This window comes from Trachypithecus francoisi, unplaced genomic scaffold, assembly GCF_009764315.1.
Source record: "Trachypithecus francoisi isolate TF-2019V2 unplaced genomic scaffold, Tfra_2.0 Lachesis_group1, whole genome shotgun sequence".
Taxonomy (NCBI): Eukaryota; Metazoa; Chordata; class Mammalia; order Primates; family Cercopithecidae; genus Trachypithecus; species Trachypithecus francoisi.
In genome coordinates, this window is record NW_022681454.1 from 97961575 (window position 1) to 97987184 (window position 25610).

At 42.1% G+C, this 25610-nt stretch overlaps 1 protein-coding gene across 2 annotated transcripts in view; it reads left to right on the plus strand.

The window, feature by feature from the left end:
- The first annotated feature begins 736 nt into the window (after positions 1 to 736).
- METAP1 (methionyl aminopeptidase 1) overlaps positions 737 to 25610 on the plus strand; it is a 75352-nt gene continuing 50478 nt past the window's right edge. The window contains exon 1 of one of the 2 annotated variants that reach the window (XM_033214873.1): positions 737 to 987. In XM_033214873.1, coding sequence (XP_033070764.1) covers positions 874 to 987 — 114 coding nt within the window. In that variant the 5' untranslated portion in view covers positions 737 to 873. The remainder of the gene's footprint in view (positions 988 to 25610) is intronic. The other variant, XM_033214871.1, reaches the window with a different exon arrangement.

Here is a 25610-nt window from a genome sequence, read left to right on the forward strand (position 1 = left end):
GGTTCGCAGCGGAACGCCTCTACAGCTTCTTTCGACTCTGACATTTCAGGATCAGCACAATTCTCCCCTATTTACCGCGGAAGCAATCAACTGGGATTATACAAAAAATTATTACTTGTATTGAATGCCTGATAGTTGTGTTACTATTACTAGCGCTATCGTTTTTGAAGGGGGGTTGGTGGTGTGGAAAAAAAAATCGGGCAGGAGGGAGGGCAGATGTGAAGCCCAGCCCACCTTCTCGTTGACAGTTCTATGGCTCTCCTTTCTGTGAATGAGCGGTGGTCTTTAGGCCTCAGACCTGACAATGTCAGTGAGAAATAGAACTTAACCCAGGGGACTGTTCTCCAAGGAGCGTCCGGGGGGAACCAACGCAGAGGAGCGCAGCGCCCTCTCCAGCCGCCTGCGGGTGTCGGGGATGATCAGGGCTCTTGGGTGTTTGTCAGTGAGGACAACTGCCTTATCTGACTGTAGGCACAGAGAGTGCGCCGCGAGAGGGCGGCTCCTCACAGCCAGGCGCCGGCAGGTCGCGCTCTGCGCTGGCAGACGCCCGAAGGCGCCGAATGGGAGGGGCCCTGCCGAGCTCCCTTACCGCCCCAACGTGCGCGCCGCTAGGAGGCTTGGGCACCCAGCCACCTCGGGCGGGGGGCGGGGCGAAGGTGGCGGGCGGGGGCACCAGCTGCGCGCGCGGGGCGGGGGCGTGGCGCGCTGCGTGGTCCCGGTCGGCCCTGGGCTCCTCCCCCTTCCGCGCCCAGGCCCGCGGCAGGCCTTGCTCCTCCCCCGACTCGATTTCTCTCTCCTCCCCTCCGCCCGGCCGTTTTTCCCTCCCGCCGCCTCCTCTTCCTCGGTGAGGCGCTCTTCCAGCGGGCAGGCAGCATGGCGGCCGTGGAGACGCGGGTGTGCGAGACAGACGGCTGCAGCAGTGAGGCCAAGCTCCAGTGTCCCACCTGCATCAAGCTAGGCATCCAGGGCTCGTACTTCTGCTCGCAGGTAGACGCCCGCTGCCCCGCGGATCTGCCTCCACCGCGGGACCCCTCTTCGCCTCTCCCTTGCTGGCTCCTCCCGCTCTTGCGGCGAGTCGGGACGCGCTCCTCCTCTCCCCCCGGCCGCGTTTCCTCCTCCCCCCACCCGCGTCGCCACCGCCCCCTCCTGCCTCCTGGGGTCCCCGGGTCCTCTGGAGCCACGCGCGGCTCACGCGGGGGCGGGGGGCGCCGCCCGCCGCGGCCATGTGGGCTGGGGCGGAAGCGGGCTTGTGCGGGGTCGCTCGGCCGCGCTAGACCTCTGCGTTCTGGAGCTGGTTCCCCGCGCTGGGGCTGGGGCAGCCAGGTGTGCGGGCTGCCGGGGGCAGGTAGTGGCGCCGTGAAAAAAGGGTAGCCCGAGCGTCGCAAGCCTCCACACCCGCGGCACCGGCGGGGCTCGGGTCTGGGCGTTGGAGGCTGCCTGGCCGTCCATCGGGTCCCTGCGGGGTGGGGGGTGGAAGCGACCCGCCGGTCTCTGAGATGGGTGGCCGGAGGACGGTCGGAGTAGCAGAGAGGAGGAACAGAGGGGAGAAACGCTAGGTAGGTCCAGCCCCACTTCTTTGTGCTTTACTACCGTGGGTTGACACTTAAGCAACTTTGGGGGTGGGGAAGGGAGAGGTCTGTGTAATTCGTTCTTTTCCTTCGGTATATAAAATTATTAATTTACAAAACTGTAAGCTAACGGGATGAGTCACCTGTGACTGAATTTCCCAGAGTGAAAAGGACAGTTCCATTGAGGGTTAGGCGTGAAGGCTGTAGTGTGTTTTAGTAAGTTTTGTGCAGTAGAGCAAACCCGGCGTTGAATGGGGTCCTGACTGAAGCGCGTGCTCGTGTTTCTGTTTACTGAAAAGTGACTAGTGTTGCTGCTGCATTTCGAGACCCAGGGTGAGGGCTGGGCGGCAGTAGTATGGCTCTTACTTACAGTCCAGGTTTACTGAAGAGAGGCACGTGAATATTCAAATATTAAATTGGTAGTGTCCTGTGGGGAGGAGAGCAGGAATAAAGAGAAGGCCTGATTGGGGCCCTGCTCTTGCCAATTACTGTGCGATCTTGAATTAGTAAAGTTACTTAATCTTTCAGAGTTCCAGTGTTACCCTGTACAGAGGGGATGATTATAGCTTTCTTTGTAAGTTTCACAAGCTTCTTCTGAAACCCAAATTATCCAAGGAACGTGAAATGCTGTTATAATGTAAGGCCTTTTATTTTTTAAAGGATTCTAGTACGATTTAACTCTGCCATAAATAAAAATATGAATAAGAGTGAAGGCAGATATATGAACACAATACAAATAATAAAAATATTTTCCAACATAAAACATATAAAAACGTAAAGATATAAATGACAATTTTTACGTCACAATACTTGTAGATAAGCCATTGCAAGAGGTCTTAGCTGTGTTATATCGTCTTGTTTTTAGATAGGATATGATCCTTGACCTTGTTAGTATCATTTGGAAAAACTTGCACGTGGAGGAGTGTTGCTTGATCTAAAAATAGCATTACTCAACAATCTAAAGGATCTGTGCTAGGTTTAACATGTTGAGCATTACTCATGTTAAACCTAGTAAAGTTCCTTTAGATTCTTTAAAATTTCCAAATTCTATCCTTTTGTGGCCTGTGTGGGACCTGAACTTAAGAAACAGTGTTTGCTTTTGACATTTGTGTACCATCTGAGTAGAATTACTTTAAAAGTAGGTGGCATTTTGAGTTAATACCTATGACCCTCTTCTGTTAAGATTTTAAAAAGGTAGCATGAAACACACATTCATGAAACAGGTAGAAAGAAGGTTGAATCATTGGGGTTTGTGGGAAAATGCTAGACACATTTGCGAAAACAAAACATTCAGGGTTTATTCTGTGTGTTAGGATTTGAGGTATTTACATGTTGGATTCTGCAGGTATATTTCTGGTATCACTGTTAGACATGCACTAAAATATTCCCAGAGTGGCTGTCCCAACTGTCTCTTTTTCTTCTTTTCTCTTACCACCTCCTAGGGTCAACTTTTAAAATTTCCCGCCAAATCAGTTGTCTTAGTCTCTTAATTTATTTCTCTACTGTAATTCCTCCCCTTGCAAACAGACACCCACAAAAAACCCTATCAAACAAAACCTTTTGTACAGAAGTTGTTTTTCCCGCAGTCTGATTATGCATATCCCTCATTGCTTTCAGGATTCCAGCCCCCACATTCAGGGTCCCTCTTCTGAGTCTCTTGCTCTAGCCAAAAGCTGTGTTTATATTCTTTCCTTTCCAGAATGTCACCTGTCTTCTGAAGTCACAGCTATTTCCTCAATTCCATCTTGAGAACTTGATCAAGTCACTGTAACTTATCCTAAGCCACTTTATACATCTGTGATGAAATATGGGCTTGGCCGGGCATGGTGGCTCACGCCTGTAATCTCAGCGCTTTGGGAGGCCTAGGCGGGTGGATCACCTGAGGTCAGGAGTTTGAGACCAGCCTGGGCAACAAGTCAAAACCGTGCCTCTACTAAAAATACAAAAATTAGCTGGGCGTGGTGGCACACGCCTGTAGTCCCAGCTACTCAGGAGGCTGAGACACAAGAATCACTTGAACCTCCGTGCTGGAGGTTGCAGTGAGCCGAGATTGCACCACTGCACTGCACTCCATCCTGGGCAACAGAGCAAGACTCCGTCTCAAGAAAAAAAAAAAACAAAACAAAACACCAAAAAGAAGAAATTAGGGATTTTCCTTAACACTTCTCTGATCACTAGGATGATCTTTCTTCTTTCTACTGCTCTGGTCCCTGGCCTGGCTGTCTGGCCAGCTTGTCTTTGGGAACAAACAGAACAAAACTGCAAGAGGCCGTTCTGATGCACCATTAACAGAAGTAAGGCATTCCCAGTTACTCTGTCACACCACCTTGTTTATTCCTCTGTGACCTTTTGTACAATCTATGATTACCTCACTTGTTAGAAAAATGAGGATATCTGTTTTTTTTTTGTTTTTTTTTTTGAGACGGAGTCTCACTCTGTCGCCCAGGCTGGAGTGCAGTGGTGTGATCTCGGCTCACTGCAACCTCTGCCTCCCGGGTTCAAGTGATTCTCCTGCCTCAGCCTCCCGAGTAGCTGAGATTACAGGTGTGCACCACCACGCCCGGCTGAATTTTTTGTGTTTTTAGTAGAGATGGGGTTTCACTGTGTTAGCTAGGATGGTCTCTAACTCTTGACTTTGTGATCCGCCTGCCTCGGCCTCCCGAAGTGCTGGGATTACAGGCATGAGCCACCGCACCCAGCCTAGGATGTTTAATTTTAAGGAAAGCTTTCGTTCTTTAGAAGAGTACAACCAGTTTTACTTGAAAATTGAGTTTTCCAAGAGTTCTTGATGTTTGATTGTATTTATTGATAGCAGTGTTCCTTCCTATTTAATAGTTTGTATATGTCTTTTTCATTTGTGTGTAAGAATTTTTTGAGGACAGAGGGTGTGTTTTACTTATTTTTGTATTTTCCAAAGTGCCTTGCCCACAGTAGACCTCCCTCATTTCCTTAAATGAAAGAAAGGAGATCAGTGGGCTTGCAATGGAAAACAAAGAAATTCTGTATTTACATTATCCTTTGTAAACACTGAATGGTATGCTATATTGTGGATATACTGTCATTATTTGCTTATGGTTGAATTTAGTAACTTTTCAGTTTTTTAGCTGATGTTTAACTTTGTGAATAGCATAGGGCAGTTGCTGTCTCCTCTGGTTAGAGGATCAGCTGGAAGGGACCTGAGTGATATGTAACTATTTATATTTATAACACATAAAAGGTAGTAAGCATAGTGTAAGTGGAAGGAGACCTGGATTTTGCTGCCATGTGCTTGGATAAGTCCCTCCTATGCCTAGTGAAGCATCCTCTTCAATGGAGTTGAGTGGAAGGTGACTTAAGAGAGCATCCAGAGTGCCTAGTAGAGCGTATAGTAAATTTGGGCCTTATTTTGCATATAACCTCATATGTAATGTTATTAAAATCAGTACCAAGGAGGGCTTAAAAATCTTTGAGGAGAAATGTTACTTGTTTGTGAACATTTTTGACAAATCCAATAATAGGTTCTTTCAGAGAAGTGGCAGGAAACATGATTAACTGAATCCAGGAAGAAAGTCTCTCTCTTTTTTTTTTTTTTGAAATAACACGACAGTTATTCTTCTCTCTCTTTTTTTTTTTTTTGAGTTGGGGTCTTACTCTGTCAACCCAGATTGAAGTGCAGTGGCGCAATCTTGGCTCACTGCAGCCTTCACCTCCCAGGCTCAAGTGATCCTCCCACCTCAACCTTCCAGTGGGAACACCAGTTTGAGCCACCACACCTGGCTAATTTTTTGTGTTTTTGGTAGAGATGGGGTTTCACCATGTTGCCCAGGCTGGGCTTGAATTCCTGAGTTCCACTTTGCCTCGGCCTCCCAAAGTGCTGGGATTACAGGCGTGAGCCACTGCACCCAGCTGGAATAAAGTCTTGTTGAGCATCTTGTAGGTTGGAGTTAGAAGGTAGGGAAGAAATTGCCATTATAACATGCAGTATCTTTGAAATGCAACCCTGCCCTCTGAAACTTTCTCCTTCAGTAACAACGTTCCCACCAGTGCAGTGTTTCTGGAATTCATCTTCATTAAAGGAGATATTATCATGTTCTGCTTTTTTATTTATAGGGATTTTCTTTAAATTCCTCATATCACTTCAGACCACCCTTAAACACTACTGTAAGTTAGCTGAGTTTAGGTACAGATGTCATAGCTTCTTATAAGCAAAAAGATAGGATGGAGGTGAAGAGAAATTATGAGTCTTTTTAAAACAAATATAATCCATGAATTATTTATTGTAGAAAAATAGAAAATATACGTGAAGATAATCAGTTACCCAGAGATGATTTCTATGAAATTTTGGTGTGTATTCTTAAGAACATATTTGCGTATTTATTCATGTGCATATAGTTGTGTATGTTTTTACAAAAATAGCAACCATAATACATATAATGTCATACAATTTTCTCATCCTTATGTCTTAACCAGTGTTTTGGTAGTGTCATGTCGTGGCTACATTTACATGATCCTTTATAAAGACTGTTATGGGTGTATTGTCATTTATTTATTCACTTATAGTTGAATTTAATTTCTTTTCCATTTTTTAGCTGCTGTTTACTCTTCAATCAGTGTTCCTCGAAAATTTAAATCATCTTGACTTAAGAACATATAATGATGGTACATGATTTGGTGCATGAACCCAGAATTGAACCATCCTAAGCTAATTCTGTATCCTTGTCCAGAACAGTGGTTCTCACAGTGTCGTTAGTGGATTATTGTTGGTTTGAGGGCCTTCTGGTCATCTATGAGTTTTGGCATGAAATATACCTATATTACAGTAGAATTTGTAAAACAACAACAACAACAAAAAACAAGCATCGTTTGGCTGGTAGACAATCAAAAGTTATACAAGTCTTTTGTTACCTTTTTGGAAATTGAAGTGCTATAGGAAATGTGATCTTACATTGCTCATTTGGTTTGTGGGTTGAAATCAAGTTTTAGTCATGTTTTTTAAGGTGAATCTTTATCATGTTTAGCATATCTGCAAAATTTTAGTTAAGTTTTAGTAAATTTGGTAGGGGTGACAGACATAAGTGCATAGCTAAGCTCGTTCCAGCTCTAGATATTTGGAAGAAAAGCAGTGGCATGGTAACTGCTTCTGTAATTGTCTTTGGTATTACTGCAATAGCAAACCCTTTTAGATAGATATTAAATAGGCAGAAATACTTTATAAAGCAACCATTGAGCTTCATTCTGTATTAAATGTTTAATGTAATGGAGTATAAATGTAATTACAACCCTTTCTGCTTGATCCTGAACTTCACCTGACCTCACAGTTTTAACATGAAGCATTCTTTTATTCATGCTTGGGCAGGTAGTGCTCCCAGCTCAACAATTATAAGTCTTTTACTTTGATTTCCTTGATTGGTATCAGTCTTGTCTCTGGCTTTGCATAAAGAGCAATTCAAAACACTCTGTAAACCAGGCCTGCCTTTTTCACTGTGTGTGTGTGTGTGTGTGTGTGTGTGTGTGTGTGACCTTATGGATGAAACTAGGATAGGGACCCCGTGGAACTTCTTATGCTTTATAAGTTCTCTCCTGTTTTTATCTCCAGTAACCTGACTTATTGCAAGGCTTAGTAAAGATTTCTTCCTGATACACCAGAGCTGTGCCATGTCTGTTGGAAAGCATTTCTAAAATCCCTGTTAAGGCCAGGCGTGGAGGCTTATTCCTGTAATCCCAGCACTTTGGGAGGCTGAGGCAGGCAGATCTCTTGCTATGAAATCAGCCTGGTCAACATGGCGAAACCCCGTCTCTACTAAAAATACAAAAATTAGCTGGGTGATGATGATGCATGCCTGTAATCCCAGCTGCTACTCAGGAGGCTGAGGCACAAGAATCTCTTGAACCCAAGAGGTAGAGGTTGCAGTGAACTGATATTATGCCACTGCCCTCCAGCCTGGGCAACAGAGTGAGACTCTGTATCAAAAAAAAAACCAAGAAAAGCCCCTGTTAATTGGGGTCTGCTATCTGCTAATGTGGCATTTATCTGGGTCACAGGCTCAAGCCTTTAAGGAGTGGTTAGGATATAAATGATAAGTGAAATTATAACTTTAGCAATTTCCCTTGCAACAGCGACTTCTCCGTATTTTGAATGTGTGTTTAATGATTCTGCCGTGATTTAAGTGCAAAACGCAAACCAATCTTTGCATCACATTCTGAAGGTTAACCCTGTCTTATCCAGCAAGTTACAGGCTTAATCATTCAATAAAATAGGTAAGTGTAAGTTCCGTTAGGCTTTAGAAATGTCATAGCTTTTTTTTGTCTTCTGAGTGGGGATTTATGTTATTACTGATTATTTCACTAACTGGTAATAGGGATGGGATTGACTGTTCGAATACTGATAGCTTCTTTACTAAACAAATGATAGAGAAAAATGTAAATGTTGTTATATGAATAATTTAATATTGCTTTTGAATTAAAGTTTTAAGGACCATAAAGTCAGGATCTATAGATGTTTGTTTTCTAAATTGTTTTTGATACTGAGTAGAATAAAATATGAGTAAATGTTTGGGAAAAACTCAAACTTGTTTCCCTCTGTTCTCATACCACAACAGTCATCAACACAGAAGACTTCTGAAACCCAAACGTATGGGGGTTTCTCCTTACCACCAAGCGAGCAATCATTTCTGCAGTGGACACCAACTGGGTGTCCTTTAGTTCATTTCCTACCCTGTTTGACTGGATATAATGTCAGATCCCACAGATTGAGGGCTTAGTCCTCAAAACTGCCCCTTTCTCACCCTGTTCAGACACCAGTCACGAGTTTTGGCTTCTGGAACTTAAAACTTGACTGGCCTCAAGTTGGGGTTCCCATGGCCCCCCCTTTGGGTTTGGTTAATTTGCTAGAGCAGCTCACAGAACTCCGGAAAATATTTATTTTACTAGTTTATTATAAAGGATATTGCAGAGGATACAGATGAAGAGATGTATAGGGCGAGGTATTGGGGAAGGGATGCCGAGCTTCCACGAGTTCAGTGTTCAGCCAGCTATTTGGAAGCTCTCTGAACCCAGTCCTCTTGGGTTTTTATGGAAGCTTCGTTCCTTCAGGGTATGGGGTGGAACCTTCTCTGGAATGAGAGTCTTATGACCCACATCAGAAAGGTGGGGGGTGGGGGTTAGAGACCTGCCTTCAGGTAGGGTGAAAGGAAGAGAGAAGGAGAAGGCTGGAGAGAGTCTGTGTCCTGAGGCCTAAAGCACCCAACATAAGTTATAACGAGACTGCAACAAGGCTAGAGGAGTTATTAGCCACGGAACTGTGGACGTACACACACACACACACACACACACACACACACACAATAACACAGCAAATCATCCACGGGATCTAAAGAAGCATGATATAGTCAATGCCTATATACCTACCATCTAACTTACTAAAAAGAATATTACCAGGAAAGCGAGTGGAAACAGAAGGCTCCTTTATCTTTGTCCCTCATCCAAGAGGTATTCCATATCCTGAATTTTTTTGTGAACAAAATGATTACATGTATTCTTCTACAACATGCCTTTTTTTGTCATTATGTTCCTGAGATTTATCCATGTTTCATTGTAGCTCTGGTTTGTTCATTTTCATTGTTTTCACTGCTATGTGATATTCCAATCAATTAATATATCATAACTTTCTCATTCTTCTGTCAGTGGAAATTTGGGTTGTTGCAGGTTTTTCTATTATAAATAGCACTGCTCTAGACATTCTTGTGCCTGATTCTTAGTGCCTGTTTGCAAGAATTTCTCTTGGGTATGCCCCTAAGGAGAAAATTTTTTGGGTCATAGGATATGTGTTTAGCTTTACTTTGATGATACCAGATTGTTTTCCAAAGTGGTTGTACTTCAAAATAAATAAATAGGACATAATTAAACTAAAAAGCTTCTGCACAGCAAATAATAATCATCATCATCACAGTAAACAGACAGCCTGTAGGGAAAAAATATTTGCAAATTATGCATCTGACAAAGGACTAATACCCAGAACCTACAAGGAACTCAAACAAATCAGCAAGAAAAAAAATCAAATAATCTATCAAAAAGTGGGTAAATTACCTGAATAGAATTTTCTCAAACGAAGATATGGCCAAGAAACATGAAAAAATGCTCAGTATCAGTAATCATCAGGGAAATGCAAATTAAAATAGCAATGAGATACCACCTTACTCCATCTAGAATGGCCATTACTTAAAAAGTCAAAGAACAATAGATGTTGGCATGGATGTGATGAAAAGGGAATACTTAAACACTGCTGGTGGCAATGTAAATTAGTACAACCACTATAGAAACCAGTGGGGGCCGGGCGCGATGGCTCAAACCTGTAATCCCAGCACTTTGGGAGGCTGAGACGGGGGGATCACGAGGTCAGGAGATCGAGACCATCCTGGCTAACACGGTGAAACCCCGTCTCTACTAAAAGATACAAAAAACTAGCCGGGCGAGGTGGCGGGCGCCTGTAGTCCCAGCTACTCGGGAGGCCGAGGCAGGAGAAGGGCGTAAACCCGGGAGGCGGAGGTTGCAGTGAGCTGAGATCCGGCCACTGTACTCCAGCCTGGGTGACAGAGCGAGACTCCGTCTCAATAAAAAAGAAACCACTGGGTATCTATCCAAAGGAAGAGAAGTCATTATATAAAAAGACACCTGTATGTCTTTTATATAATGTATGTTTATTGCAGCACAGTTCACAATTGCAAAGATATGGAACCAACCTAAGTGTCAGCTGATGAGTGGGTAAAGAAAATCTGATATATATACATCATGGAATACTACCCAGCCATTAAAAAAAGAATGAAATGATGTCTTTTGCAGCAATTTGGAAGGAACCAGAGGCCATTTTTTTTTTTTTTTTTTGAGACGTAGTCTCGCTCTGTCGCCCGGGCTGGAGTGCAGTGGCCGGATCTCAGCTCACTGCAAGCTCCACCTCCCGGGTTCACGCCATTCTCCTGCCTCAGCCTCCTGAGTAGCTGGGACTACAGGCGCTGCCACCACGCCCGGCTAGTTTTTTGTATTTTTAGTAGAGACGGGGTTTCACCGTGTTAGCCAGTATGGTCTCGATCTCCTGACCTCGTGATCCACCCGTCTCGGCCTCCCAAAGTGCTGGGATTACAGGCTTGAGCCACCGCGCCCGGCCGAGGCCATTATTATAAGTGAAGTAACTCAGGAATGGAAAACCAAGTACCATGTGGTCTCACTTATAAGTAGGAGCTAAACTGTGCGTACTCAAAGACATTCAGAGTGTTATAATGGACTTTGGAGACTCAGAAAAGGGGAGGGCAGGCTGGGGGTGAGGGGTAAGAAACTTCATATTTAATACAATGTACATACTCGGATGACTGCACTAAAATCTCAGACTTTAGCATTAAACAAAAGACAAAAGTGGTTGTACTTACAGAGGGTTTGTGTTGTTTCATATGCTAGCTAGGACTTGTTGTTAACAGACTTTCTTTTTGCCAGTCCGGAGTTGTGTATTACTCATGAACAGCAGTGTTCATTGGGCTGTTTGCATCGTACACTTGCAAAAATTTAAAAGAGTTTAACTGTCTTCAAGGGGCTTATGTTATTCTTTTTTTTTTTTTTTTTTTTTTAGAGGCGGAGTCTCGCTCTGTCACCCAGACTGGAGTGCAGTGGCTGGATCTCAGCTCACTGCAAGCTCCGCCTCCCGGGTTCACGCCATTCTCCTGCCTCAGCCTTCCGAGTAGCTGGGACTACAGGCGCCCGCCACCTCGCTCGGCTAGTTTTTTGTATTTTTAGTAGAGATGGGGTTTCACCATGTTAGCCAGAATGGTCTCGATCTGCTGACCTCGTGATCCGCCCATCTCGGCCTCCCAAAGTACTGGGATTACAGGCTTGAGCCACCGCGCCCGGCCGATGTTATTCTTATATAGACCGGAAGTACTGGAAAAAAGGTAACAGTGAAGTGCTAGTGAAAGTTATAGACAAGGAACTATGTTTTCCTCGAATTTTTTATAATTTTACTGAGTTTCTCTAGCTTTTTATTGTGAAGAAATTCAAACAAATAGAAAAGTTTAAAGAAGAATATAGTATAATTGCAGTATACTCATCACCTAAGTTAACATATTGCTGTATTTGTTTTATTTATGTGTGCTTGTATGTGTATTGGGTGTGTGTGTATATGTGTATTTGTTGAAACATTTTGAAAATAAGACACATAAAACACGACACTGAATCTGTTAAATATTCAACAAGCATTTTCTAATGACAAGGGCGTTCTTAACTATAATACCATTATTATACCTAAGAAGATTAACAGGAATTCTCTGATTTCATCCAATAGGCCAATGTTACTTAAATTTCTCAATTATCTCCCAAATGTCATCCATAAAAGCTTTTTTGTTTGTTTTGCTTTTTGATTGTAGAATCAGGAACCTATCAAAGCACAAATACAGCATTTGGCTGTCATGTCTCTCAATTTAGAATAATCCTCATCTTATTTTCATGATACTAACTTTTTGAAGAGGCTAGTCAATTGTCTTGTAGAATGTTACACATTTTTGATTAACTGATTGTTTCCTCAGAGTGTCTTTAAGTTGTTCTTTTGTCCCCTGTAGTTTCTGTAAGCCAGAAACCTGACTGCTTTGTTAGATTTGTGAAACACTTTTTTTTTTTTTTTAGACAGGTTCTAAAAAAAAAAAACCTGCCCAGGCTGCAGTGCAGTGATGCGATCATGGCTCACTACAGCCTCCGGGGCTCAAGTGATGCTCCTGCTTTGGCCTCCAGAGTAGCTGGGACCACAGGCATGCCACCATGCCTGGCTAATTTTTGTACTTTTTGTAGAGATCTCCCTATGTTTCCCGGGCTGCTGTCTAACTCCTGGGCTCAAGTGATCTGCCTGCCTCGGCCTCCCAAAGTACTGGGATTACGGGTGTGAGCCACTGTGCCTGACCGTGAAACGCTGTTGACAGGACTCACAGGTGATGTTACTCACTTCACATTTCGTCACATCAGGAGGCACAGAGTGGCTGGTGATTCTGTTCCTGGCAGAGCACCATTGATTGCACAGGTGCTTCTTTTTAACCTCACAATTGGCATTTAATCTGTGGGGTGTTATTCTGGCACTTGGATAATATGCATTTTCTTAACAATCTTTCTCTGAGTGGTTTTAGCATCGCGATGATCGTTACCTGATAATTATTTCAGTGGAGGTTGCACATGGTGATTTTCTCCCTAAATCTGTCATTTAATAGCTGATTTTTTTTTTTTTTTCCTGTAAGGAAGAATTTTCCCTCATCAACTGATGAATGAACTACGTTCCACCATTCCTACCAAGAAGATAGAAATGGTTGTGTACTGGGCACTTCCCAGTAGTTGCAAATGTTTGTTGTTTTCAATTAGTACCTTTGTATTGTTTTCTTTTTCATGTTCAGATTGTCTCAAATTTGATTAGTGTTATCACCTTTAAAGTTGCTTCTGTATCCTTTTGAGTCTCCTCCATTACTCTCTGATTGCTTCCTAGCTCTCTGGTATATGATAAAACACATTCCCTTATACTTTCCCAACCCCAGATCTGCAGTCAGTCTTGTTTCTAAGCAGCCCTGGTTTCTGGGAGGAATGTTTTTAGAACTCTAGATCTGAGTGCTAGGTATGCTTCCTCCTGTAATGTCCTCGCCTTTAGAAGAAGGGGTAGTGACATCTTCAAGGAACATTGCTGATGTGGAGCACACAGATAAAACAGCTAAAGAACAGTTTTTAAAAGCAGTACACTAAGTAGCTGAACAATGGACTAGGTAAAGACAGGCTCTGAAAGGCCTCATGAAGGAATTAAGAACTGAATTTTGATAAATAAAATAGGTGAAAATCAAATAGATGAGTAGCGAAATAAAATGGTATACATTAAGGTGAAGGAGAGGACATTCTCTTCAGGGAAAGGATGTGTTTATGGAAGTAGGAGCAAGCTGAGGCATGTGGATAGTAGCAAGTAGATTAGCAGCTTTAAGGAAGAGTCCAATAAATATAAGGAAATGAAATGATTGTTAGTAGGGATAGAGGCCTTGCTGTTCAGTTGAATATTTTTTTCCAAAATGTAAATATTTCCTTTTAAATATTTTATTATAAAAAAGAGTACATAATCATTGCAAAAATTTAAAACAGAGATGTGTTAAGTGAAAACTATAATAATTCTAGCATCCTAAAACCAAAGCATTGTTTGGTTTCTTATCTTTCCAGACTTTTATATATGTATTATATACAGGTTAAGAACATGGATGCTGTCTTAAGAGGGCTTGCATTCAAACCTGTACTTGCCGTTAATTACCTCTGTTTTTTGGACATATTAATCTGTTCCTCAGCTCTCTCTGTAAAATGAGGTATCTGTGATAATAGTACCTACCTCTTGATGGTGTTGTGAGGATTAATTCTCTGCCTAATCAGTGCTTGGTATATAGTAAAATCTCAAATGTTAGCTGTTGTTTTTTTCTTTCAAAATAAAATAGAATTTTTGCTCTGCATTATATACACCTATATGGTTTTCTAATTTACCATTTTTTACATATCTTTTAAAAATTTGTTACAAAAAACACATTTAACTTTACTGTCTTAATTATTTTTATGTGTGTAGTTCAGTAGTGTTAAGCATATTTACATTGTGAAACAGAGCTCTAGAACATTTTCATTTTGCAGAACTGAACTCCATACCCCTGAAACAGCACCTCTCGTTTTTCCTGTTTCCCAAACCCCTGGTAACTACTATTCTACTTTTTGTATGAATTTGACTACTTTAGATACCTCTTATAAGTCGAATTACACAATATTTTTTCTTTAGTGACTGGCTGATTTCACTTAATGCCCTCAGAGTTCCTTCATGTTGTAGCCTGTAACAGGGTTTCCTTTGTAAGGCTGCATAGTATTTCATTTTATGTGTACCGCACGTTGTATTTATCCATTCTTCTCTTGATGGACATTTGGGTTGTCTCTACCTGTTGATTATTGTAAATAGTGCTTATGAACATGAGAGTGCAAGTATCTCCTTGAGACCATGCTTTCAGTTCTTTTAAACATATACCCAGAAGTGGGATTGCTGAATCACACGATTATTTGTTTTAGTTTTTTGAGGAGCAATCATTCTGTTTTCTGTAGTAGTTGGATTGTTTTACAATTCCAACACAATGTGCAAGGGTTCTGATTTCTCCACATCCCCACCAACATTTGTTCTTTTCTGTTTTGCTTTTTTCATAGTAATCATCCTAGTGGGTATGAGCTGATATTTCATAGGGGTTTTGATTTGCATTTTTCTGATGACTAGTGATGCTGAGCACCTTTCGTATGCCTATTGGCTAGTATATATCATTTTTGGAGAAATGTCTGTTTAAGTCCTTTGCCCATTTTTAAAATTGGTTTAATTCATTTTTTGATGTTACGTTGAAGGAGTTTTAAAGTATAACCTAGATATCAACCCATTACCAGATATGTTATTTGCAAATCTTTTCTCCTATTCCATCGGTTGCCTTTTACTCTGTTGATTGTGTCCTTCCATGAACAAAAGTGTTTGAGTAATCTCATCTGTCTGTTTTTACTTTAATTGCCTGTGCTTTTGCTGTCATATCCAAACAGTCATTGCCTAGTCCATTGTTATAAAGTATTTTCCCATTTCCCTTACGTTTTCATCTAGGAGTTTTATAGTTTTGGGTCTCATGTTCAGGTCTTTACTCCATTTTTAGTTAATTTTTATATATGGTTAAGACAAGGGCACAACTTTATTCTTTGGCACTTGGATCCAGTTTTCCCAATAGTGTTTATTGAAGACACTACTCTTTGTCTATTGGCACCCTTGTCAAAAATGATCTAAGGCCAGGTGTGGTGCCTCACACCTGTAATCCCTGCACTTTGGGAGGCTGAAGCTGGAGGATTGCTTGAGCCCAGGAATTCAAGACCAGTTTGGGCAAGATGATGAAATCCTGTCTCTACAAAGAATACAAAAATTAGCCAGGCGTGTTGGCATGTGCCTGTAGTACCAACTACTTGGGAGGCTGAGGCAGGGGGACCCCTTGAGCCCCAAGAGTTTGGGGCGCAGTGAGCTATGATTGTGCTACTGCATTCCAGCTTAGGTGACAAGGTGAGACCCCATCTCTAAAAAACAAACAAAAAAAACCCCCAAAAAACACATATGACCAAATACACAAGGATTAATTTCTGGATTCTGTTCCATTTGTCTGTGTATCTGTTTTTATGCCAGTATTACACCGTTTTCATTACTGCAGCTCTGTAGTATGTTTGATATCAGGAAGTGTGAGTCTTCCAAATTTGCTCTTTTTCTGAATTGTTTTGGCTATTTGGGTCCCTTGAGAGTTCATATGAATTTTAGAATTTTTTTCAATCTCTGCAAAATATGCCTTTGGGATTTTGGTAAGGATTGCTTTGAATCTGTAAACTGCTTTGGGTAATATTGACATCTTAACCATATCAAGTTTTCAGATCCATGAACATGGGATGTCTCTCTCTTTGTGTTGTCTTTACTTTCTTTTGGCGATGTACTGTAGTTTGCAGTGTACAAGTCTTTTAACCTCCTTAGTTTAGGTTTATTTCTAGGTATTTTATTTTTAATGCTATTGTAAGTGGAATTGTTCCTTAATTTATCTTAAAATCATTCATTGTTAGTGTATAGAATTGCAACTGATTTTTGTGTGTTGATTATCCTGCAACTTTAGTTTATTAGCTCTAACAGTTTTTTTTAAATGAAATCTTTAAGGTTTTCTACATGTATAAGATCATGTCATCTGTGAACAGAGATAATTTTACTGTTCCCTTTTTAATTCGGATGCCATTTATTTCTTTTTCTTGGCTAATTGCTGTGGCTAGGACTTCCAATACAATGTCGAGTAGAAGTGATGAGAGCTGGCATCTTTATCTTGTTCCTGGACTTAGATGAAAAGCTTTCAGTCTTTCACCATTGAGTTTGATGTTAGTTATGGGCATCTTGTATATGAGCTTTGTTATGTTGAGGTAGTTTTCGTGTATTCCTAGTTTGTTGAGTGTCTTTATTTTGAAGGAGTATCAGATCTTGTCAGATGGTTTTTCTGAATCAATTGAGATGATTATGTGATTTTTATCCTTCATTCTGTTAATGTGATGTATTAAATTGATTTTCGTTTTAGAATATGCTTGCATTCCCGGAATAAATTCCACTTGGTCATGGTGTGTAGTCCTTTCAGTGTGCTGTTGAATTCATTTGTTAGTGTTGTTCAAGATTTTGCATCAATATTTATAAGGGATACTGGTCTTTAATCTGTATCTGGCTTTGGTATAAGGGTAATGCTGGTTTCAAAGAATGAACTTGGGCCGGGTGTGGTGGCTGACGCCTGTAATCCCAGCACTTTGGGAGGCTGAGACAGGTGGATCACCTGAGGTTGGGAGTTCGAGACCAGCCTGACCAACATGGAGAAACTCTATCTCTACTAAAAATACAAAATTAGCCAGGCGTGGTGGCGCATGCCTGTAATCCCAGCTACCCAGGAGGCTGAGGCAGGAGAACTGCTTGAACCCAGGAGGCGGAGGTTGTGGTGACCAGAGATTGCTCCGTTGCACTCCAGTCTGAGCAACAAGAGTGAAACTCCATCTCAAAAAAAAAAAAAAAAAAAAAAGAATGAGCTTGGAAATTTTCTCTCCTCCTTTTTAGTTATTGAGTCTTATCTCTTTTTCTTCGGTAATCTAGCTAAGGGTTGGCCACTTTTTTTCTTTTCATTGTTTTTGTTTTTTTGGGTAAAGATGGGGTCTTGTTATGTTGTCCAGGCAGTTCTTGCATTCCTGGCCTCAGGCAGTCCTTCCACCTCAGTCTTCCTTATTGCCTGTTAGTTTCTAATATTATTCTGTTAGCCTTAGGTTTTATCTTTTTTTCTTTTTCTAGTTCTTGAGGTAAAAGTTGGGTTGTTAATGTGAATTTTTTTTTTTTTTTAAGACAGAGTCTTGCTCTGTCACCCAGGCTGGAGTGCAGTGGCACGATCTTGGCTTACTGCAACCTTTGCCTCCTGGATTCAAGCAATTCTTCTGCCTCAGCCTCTCGAGTAGCTGGGCTTACAGGCGCCTGCCCCCACGCCTGGCTAATTTTTGTATTTTTCGTAGAGACAGGGTTTCACCATGTTGACCAGGCTAGTCTCGAACTCCTGACCTCAGGTGATCCGCCCTGCCTTGGCCTCCCAAAGTGCTGGGATTACAGGCATGAGCCACCACACCCGGTTGAGGTGTTTCTTTTTTAGTGTATGTTTACAGCTGTAGACTTTCCTTTTGAAACATCTTTGGCTGTATCCCATAAGTTTTTTTTTTTTTTTTTTTTTAAGATTTAAAGAAGTTTATTCTGAACCAAATAAGAGTGACCAAGGTCTGTGACGCAGCCCCAGGATTTCTTGAAAACGTGTACCCAAGGTGGTTGGGTTACAGCTTGATTTTATACATTTTAGGGGTACAGAAGTTACAGGCAGACATTAATCAGTACATGCAAGATGTGCACGAGTTTGGTCCACAAAGGTGGGACAACTTGAAGTGGGGGCTTATAGGTCATAGGTGGGTTCAGAAAGATTTTCTGATTAGCAGTTGGTTGAAAGAGGCAAGTTATTATCTAGGGGCCTGGAATTAATAGAAAGGAGTGTCTGGATTAACATAAGGGATTGTGAAGACCAAGGTTCTTACTATGTATTCCATAAGGTTTGATATGCAAAACTTATGGGATATGTTTTTGTTTTTATTTGTGTAGAAGTTCCCTTGCGACTTTTTCTTTGACCCATTGGATTGAGAGTGTGTTTCATTTCCACATATTTGTGGATTTTTCACTTTTCTAACTTACCTATTTTTTTTTAAAACCTAAGACATTGTAGACTTCTTTGCATGTGTAAGATTAATTTCATTACTTCTTTCTTTTATAAAAATATTTTTATTTTCTATACATACATTTGGAAGAAATTATTTCTTCCCAACCGAGTCCACCCCATTAACTGTCAATTTTTTCTACATAAAAAAGATGCTAATACCACCCTCACCTGTGACTGCTAAACAGAAAAAGATTACCTGGGCTAGGCATTATTCCCCTAGTTGGAAAAAAGGCTGTTGGGCACGGGAGTTTGATCTTGTAAAGAAATCAATACTGACAAAGGATCTCAGCAAGGCTAGTTTACTTTCTGCAGAAAGGGTGCACTCGCCAGCAGTCCAGCCGAGAGAACACACTGGACAAAGGAGACGGGGACATTTATAACCTTTACATCCTGATGCAATCCCCGATGGCTGTGCCCCATTCCCATTGGCTGGGATGGGACCTCACACTCTAAACTTAACTCAGTTGGCTAATAATTTATAACTTTCCTAAATAGGAAGAAGGGAAAGAGGACAAAGAAAAGAGGAAGTTAGTGATGAGAAGTCAGAGGGTTTCCCAAATAAGGAATGGCATGTATCCTGATCTGGGACTCATTTAGCCTTGTGTCAACCTTCCAGAACAAGTTGGAGCAGCCTTGGAATATACACATACAGACATTTAACTGGGGAATCATAAATCCTTTATGGATTTAAGAAACTTTGAAGAACTTCTCCATTCCTTACAATTCTCTCCTCTTTTTGTTTTACAATTCTTCAAACTTGTCTAGCAAGTCTCTACTTTGTTTTTGGCTTGATCCCCTAATAAAAGCAGCCTTTCCAAATAGGGTTGGGGAGAGGCAGAGGATAGATTAAGGGTTGTACTGATGAGCCTTTGTATAAGCCCTCGAATACAGGGTATGACACAATGTCCCCCAAGTAGAAGTATACCTAACACAGTTATTGAGGAAGTGAGGATTGAGGTTGGGGTATCTTTCCAATTTCCAAACCAGTTTTCTAGCCAGCTAGAGACGGGTTATTTATGCCAGAGTTTTTAGCTAGCTCGTTTGATAAAGCAGCAAGTCCCTCTAGGGCTCTTGTTATACTTCTGTCTGGGGCCGTGCTATTCAGAATGAACGTGCAGCACTGCGTTTTCTGTTTTCCTGTGTCATTTGGCTGATAGGTCTTAATTGATCTGTAGTTCCCCTAACCACGTCTTTGTTGTAGTTAACTTATCATTGTTGATTATAGTAAATATAGCTTATCCAGTCTACATTTTTGTTTATCCTGACCCACCAAAATAATGTTGACTCGAATCTAGTACTTATCTGATCTCTGACCTTAAATTCATCAGGAACCCCCCTTGGAACACCTGTTGCGTCTAGGTAGCTATGAGGATCAAAGGATCCGTAAGGAGCTCTTCTAGCATGGTGGTGGTGGGGTGTTTCCTTTTTTTGTCGGTGAAATGCCAGGGTAAAAGGGATAGGCAATTGGACTGGAGTGCAAGTACCACTCCAGTTATACGGTGGAGTATCCAGTAAGTGCTCTCCCACAGTGCCACCATATGTCCCACTTGAGGATGGCTGATGGAGGCCTGATGGGTTAGCTCTTAGAAGTGCCTTACCTCCCTGCATTCCTGTGAAATTTCCGAGGAATATTGAGTTCTCCTGCCGTGAGAGGCATGAGGCAAACTTTACCCTGGAAGATGGAGGCTGAATGGCCCTCAGGGGCTGACCGGCAGGGTGTTGTACTTCAGGATATAGCAGAGAGAGAGCTTGGCAAGATTCATCATTCCAGGCTGTAGAATCTTGAAAGAGAGCTACCACACACTCCAAATCCATCACATGTGAAGACCACTTAAGTGGAAAGGGGACAGTCTGGGCCTCTGGCCTACTGTGTGTACAAGTTTAACAGTCGCTTTTGTTTAGAGTGCGGACAGAATATTTAATCCATTCTAACCAGGCATTTGCATCTTGATACCCTGTCTCAATAGCTAAAGTCTGCTTTAAGTCATTTACTTGTACTACTGATGCTTTTGTCTTATCATTTAGTAAGGGACTAATCGGGATAATAGAAGTTTGATTTAAAGCCAAGACTACTGGGGTTGGAGAAGGGAAAGGTGGAGGAGGGAGAAGGCGTATTTCAAACATGCCTATAGGATCCTTCCTGTTGACATTTGCCCCAATACCATAGAGATGGCTGATTATCAATATTAGTTGAATCAGTAATAGAAATAAGAGTAGGATTACACTGACAAAGCTTGCAATCAGGGGAAGTGCTTCCTTTGGTAAAATAAAGATTAGGCCTAAGCTCAGTACAAACGCCACCTGTAGAGGTCCAGCCTCTGTATTGAGTGGTCTGTAGAACATCGTTCCAACTGCTGCAAGGCTGCCATTCAGTGGGAATGAAGAAGTGGTGTCTTGGCTGTAATTGATCGCATCTATGGGAGTGAGAGACTGTTAGATTAATTGGGGGACCAGGACATAAATATTTTTCTGAGGAGGCTAGTTGTTTTTGGTTATGTAGGTCCCCGCATACTGTCACTAGACAAGTGTCAAAGGGTATCACTTGAGGCGATTCCAATCTAGTTATGTTAATAATAAAATGAGAGAGAGTGAGAGGAAAGAAAGAAAAATAGAAACAAAGGTGTATTAGGTTCTTCTTAATTTTAACTTGGTGGAACTTGGCCCGGGGACCACAGCCCAGAATGCTGAGTGTGTCGACGCCTTCTTGACTCAAGTGTGATGGGTCTACCCCTTCTGGGCAGTGCGAACTGCGGTTTTGGTGGTCAATAACACGAGGTAGGGTCCTTCCCAGGTTAGCGCGAGCCTTCCTTCCTTCCATCCCTTTATGAAGACGTGGTCTCCAGGCTAATGTGAGTGTACTGGGAATTCCAAGGTTGGTGCTTGTGCTAAAAGACCTTTGGTTTTAAGGGAAGAAAAAGTAGAGAGTCCAAATATGTATTTTCTAAGGAACTGATCTTTGGTTTCAAAGGTAGGCACATCAGCTGAGGAATACAAACAAGGCAATCCATATAACATTTCACAGGGGGATGAACGTATATCTCTTCGGGGAGCTGTCCCAATTCTGAATAAAGCAATAGGGAGGCATTTGGTCCATGGTAGGTGAGTCTCTAAAATTTAGTTAGATGACTTTTAAGAGTCTGATTCATTCTTTCTACTCTCTTGGAGGAGGAGGGGTGCCAGTGAATATGGTATTCCCATTCTGTGTCCAGCACTTGGGCCAGTTTTGTAATAATGTGTGCCGTAAAGTGGGTCCTATTATCTGAGTCAACGTTTTCTGTTAATCCAAACTATGGTATAATATGTTCAATTAAAGCCTTCATTATATTAGTGGCAGTGGACTTTGAGAAAAGAGTGGCCTCTACCCAATGAGTGGGATGGTCTACTATCACTAATACGTATTTTAGTCAGCCTACTGGCAGTATTTCGGTATAATCAACTTGAACACTTTGGAATGGTCTTAGCCTAGGTGTTCTTCCTCCTAGAGGTAGTTTCTTTAGGGCCTGCTTATTAGTTTTCTTACAGATAATGCAGCTGTCAGTGACCTGTCTGGCCAGGGTATAGATCCGAGTACATCCGTAGACTGAGGACAGCCTCACATAGGGCCTGAGCGCCCCAGTGCGTTCCTTGGTGTGAGTGGGACAGAACTTCTCTCATAAGGAGTTTGGAGAGCATCTCTCTCTGATCTGGGAGAATCCATTTCCCTTCTGTATTTTCTTTAGCCCACATTTCGCTCAGTTTTTCCTTTTAGGCAGAAGAGAAAGTAGCTAATTTGGGGGAGAGGAGGCAGGGAGTTAGATGAAATATTTGTTTCACAGCCCTTGCTGCTCTTTTGGCTACCTAATCTGCAGGATTATTACCTCTATTTTCAAATGAAAAGTCATGCTGGTGTCCAGGGACATGCACAATAGCTGTTTCTCCTGGTAGCTGGAGATTATTTAAAACACAAGTCACTAATGACTCATGAGCAAGCTCTCGACCTTGGCTGTTCATCAGGCCTCTTTCTGTCCCAATTTTTCCAAATGTATGCGCTACCCCAAGAGCGTACTTAGCGTCTGTGTAAGTGATTCCTATCTCATTTTCTGGATATTTAAGGGCCTGACTGAGAGCAAATAGTTCACAGCCTTGGGTGGAATAGGTATCAGGTAATTGCCCTGATTCAATTTCCTCAAGAGTTTCTGCATCCACCACAGCATATCCACTGTGCCTGTTTCCATCAAACATCCGAGAGGATCCATCTAGGAACAAATGTTTTCTTGTTTTATAAGGGGTTTCAGATAGGTCTGGTCGAACCTTGGTATGATAATTAAATCTGGACACAAATGCTCTGTCTGCAGCAATGGATTCCCTGTTAAGAATCTGGCAGGGTTGAGTGAACTGTCAGTAGTTATGGTTAGATCATCTCTTTCTAGTAGGATAGCCTCATACTTTAAAATCCTAGAATCAGTCAGCTAGCTTTCCGCTTTTTGATTTAGGATGACTTTGACCTCAAGGGGTGTACTTACTGTTAAGTATCCCCCAAAGGTAATCTTTCTGCTTTCTTCCACTAATATGGCAGTGGCTGCCACAGACTGGATGCACTGGGGACACCCACTGGCAACTGGATCTAAGACTTTGGACAGAAAGGCAACTGGTTGCTGGTGGCCTCCATGTTCTTGAGTGAGTACTCCAAGGGCCACTCCATTGTCTGTGTTAACAAGAAGATGAAAGGGTTTTTCTAAAGAAGGCAGGGCTAAGACAGGGGCGGATATCAATCATGCTTTTCATTCATTTGTTTGGTCTACTTCATCAGAAGTCCTTATAAGCGGGTCTGGCCCATTTTTAGTTAATTTCTCATATAGCGATTTACTTCTTAATGCATAAGAATCAGTCCATAATCTACAGTATCTAATCAATCCCAGAAATTTTCTAAGTTCCTGTTTTGTTTGAGGCAGGGGCAAGGAGACATTTCCCTTGACCTGTTCAGGTCCTATTCTCCTTTCGCTCGTGCTAATTAGATGACCTAAATATCTAACTTCTGGTTCTACATACTGGAGCTTTTTTTTGGAGACCTGCAGTCCCTTAGAGTGTAAGTGATTCAGGAAATACACAGAGTATTGACTTTCTTTTTCTATATCTTCTCCAGATATAAGCATGTCATCCATATATAGGATTAAATGTAAATGTGGTGGAGTGTCTGTCTCTCTAATAATGCCATCTAGAGCATGAGTAAAAATATTTGGTGAATCTGCAAATCCTGGGGCAGTACTATCCACTGGTACTACTGCTTCTGTCCTGTATGGGGGTCCTCCCATTTGAATGTGAATAGATCTCGGCTGTCCTCAGCCAAAGGACATGCCCAGAAAGCATCCTTTAAGTCTATTACAGTAAACCATTGATGACTTTACGGAATTTTACTAAGGTTTAGTATATGGATTTGGCATAGCAGGGTGAGTGGTTTGAACTATTTCATTTATAGCTCTGAGATCTTGTACTAATCGGTAGGATCCATCAGACTTCCTGATAGGTAGGATAAGGGTATTATATGGAGACATGCAAGGCTCTAAAAGTTCATCTTTAATAAGGCCTTCAGTCACAGGTTTTAGTCCTACCCGGCCTTCCAAGGAAATCAGGTATTGCTTCCTCTGGGCTACTCCCCCTTGGAACCTTTAAATGTATTTATGTCGGGGGAATCTGTAACCTCCCTTGGTTTCCTTCTCTTGACCATAAGTCCGGATGGATTTTCCTTTCCTCAGTGATAGTTAGCAGGTGGAGAGAGGGAAGGAACCCCTTTGGCCCTACTTGCAATCCAAGACCTAACTTTAGCATTAAGTCTCTTCCTAACAAATTAGTGCCTGCTTCAGGAAATAATAGAAATTGAATATTAGCTGCCCGATTTTTGTATCTGACTTCTGTATCTTCTAGGATTTTGGCCTTAAACTTCTCTCCTTCCACCCCAGATACTAGTAGCTCTTCTGGAGAACAGCTTAGGCCACTTGGAGAAAAGCATAAGGGAGAACAAGTTGCTCCAGAAGCAGTGAGGAATGTTACTAGTTCATGGTTTGGTTCCACCTCTAAATTTATCAAGGGCTCTTGGTGGGAATCAAGGTGGAAAAGAAAGAGCCTCCGACTTCCCTGTTCTTCCTCTCCGAAGGTTGGCATGGAATTTCGTCTGTGGATTTTAGCTCAGGGCATTCTCTCTTAAAATGACCTGTTTTTCCACATTTATGATACCTGTCCTGTCCCCCTTCTCATTCTCTTCTGGAGCTCTTTTGCTTTGATTTCTCTTCATCTGCTCTACGTCTCCAACTTTTATGACACATGCTATGGACTTCCCATGTTCCATTTCGACCTTGCCCCCTAACTGTGTGCGATGGCCCCCGTGGGCACTGGTCAAAATCTCATCCCAGGTATATTTGGTCCTGGTGAACTCTGCCAAAAAATTTTTGCCTTTTGTTTTTATCTGTCTTCATCCCTTCTCACGTATGCTTTCTGTGCTGCTTCTAAAAGTTCTTCAGTTGACCGAGTTTTCCACCTCTCTATCTTTTGTAGCTTCCTTGCAATATCTGGCCAACTATTGGTAACAAAATGTAATTTTAACATACCTTGTCCTAGTGGACTGTCAGGATCTATATCAGTGTACCTTCTCATCTGCTCCCTTACTCCGTCTAGTACATAGATTCCTCATCTTTCTCTTGTTCATCAAAGACCTTAGTGAGGTTTTGGGGTCTGGGTGCAGACTCCTTGATACCTTTTATAATTAATTCTTGTAGATCCCTCTTATTCTCCTGGTGAACAGCATTATTATTATTCCATTGTGCGTCCAGAGCAGAAAATGTAACATTCGCTGCTGGAATATTTTGACTGGCAGGGTTATCACGTTCCCAGGTCCCCATAGCAGCTCTACGGATCATGTTCCACTCTTCCTTTGAAAAGAGTATACCAGCCAGGTGCAGTGGCTCACGCCTGTAATCCCAGCACTTTGGGAGGCTGAGGCAGGTGGATCACGAGGTCAGGAGATCGAGACCATCCTGGCTAACATGGTGAAACCCTGTCTCTACTAAAAATACAAAAAATTAGCTGAGCGTGGTGGCGGGCGCCTGTAGTCCCAGCTACTTGGGAGGCTGAGGCAGGAGAATGACGTGAACCCGAGAGGTGGAGCTTGCAGTGAGCCGAGATTATGCCACTGCACTCCAGCCTGGGCCACAGAGCGAGACTCCGTCTCAAAGGAAAAAAAAAAGGA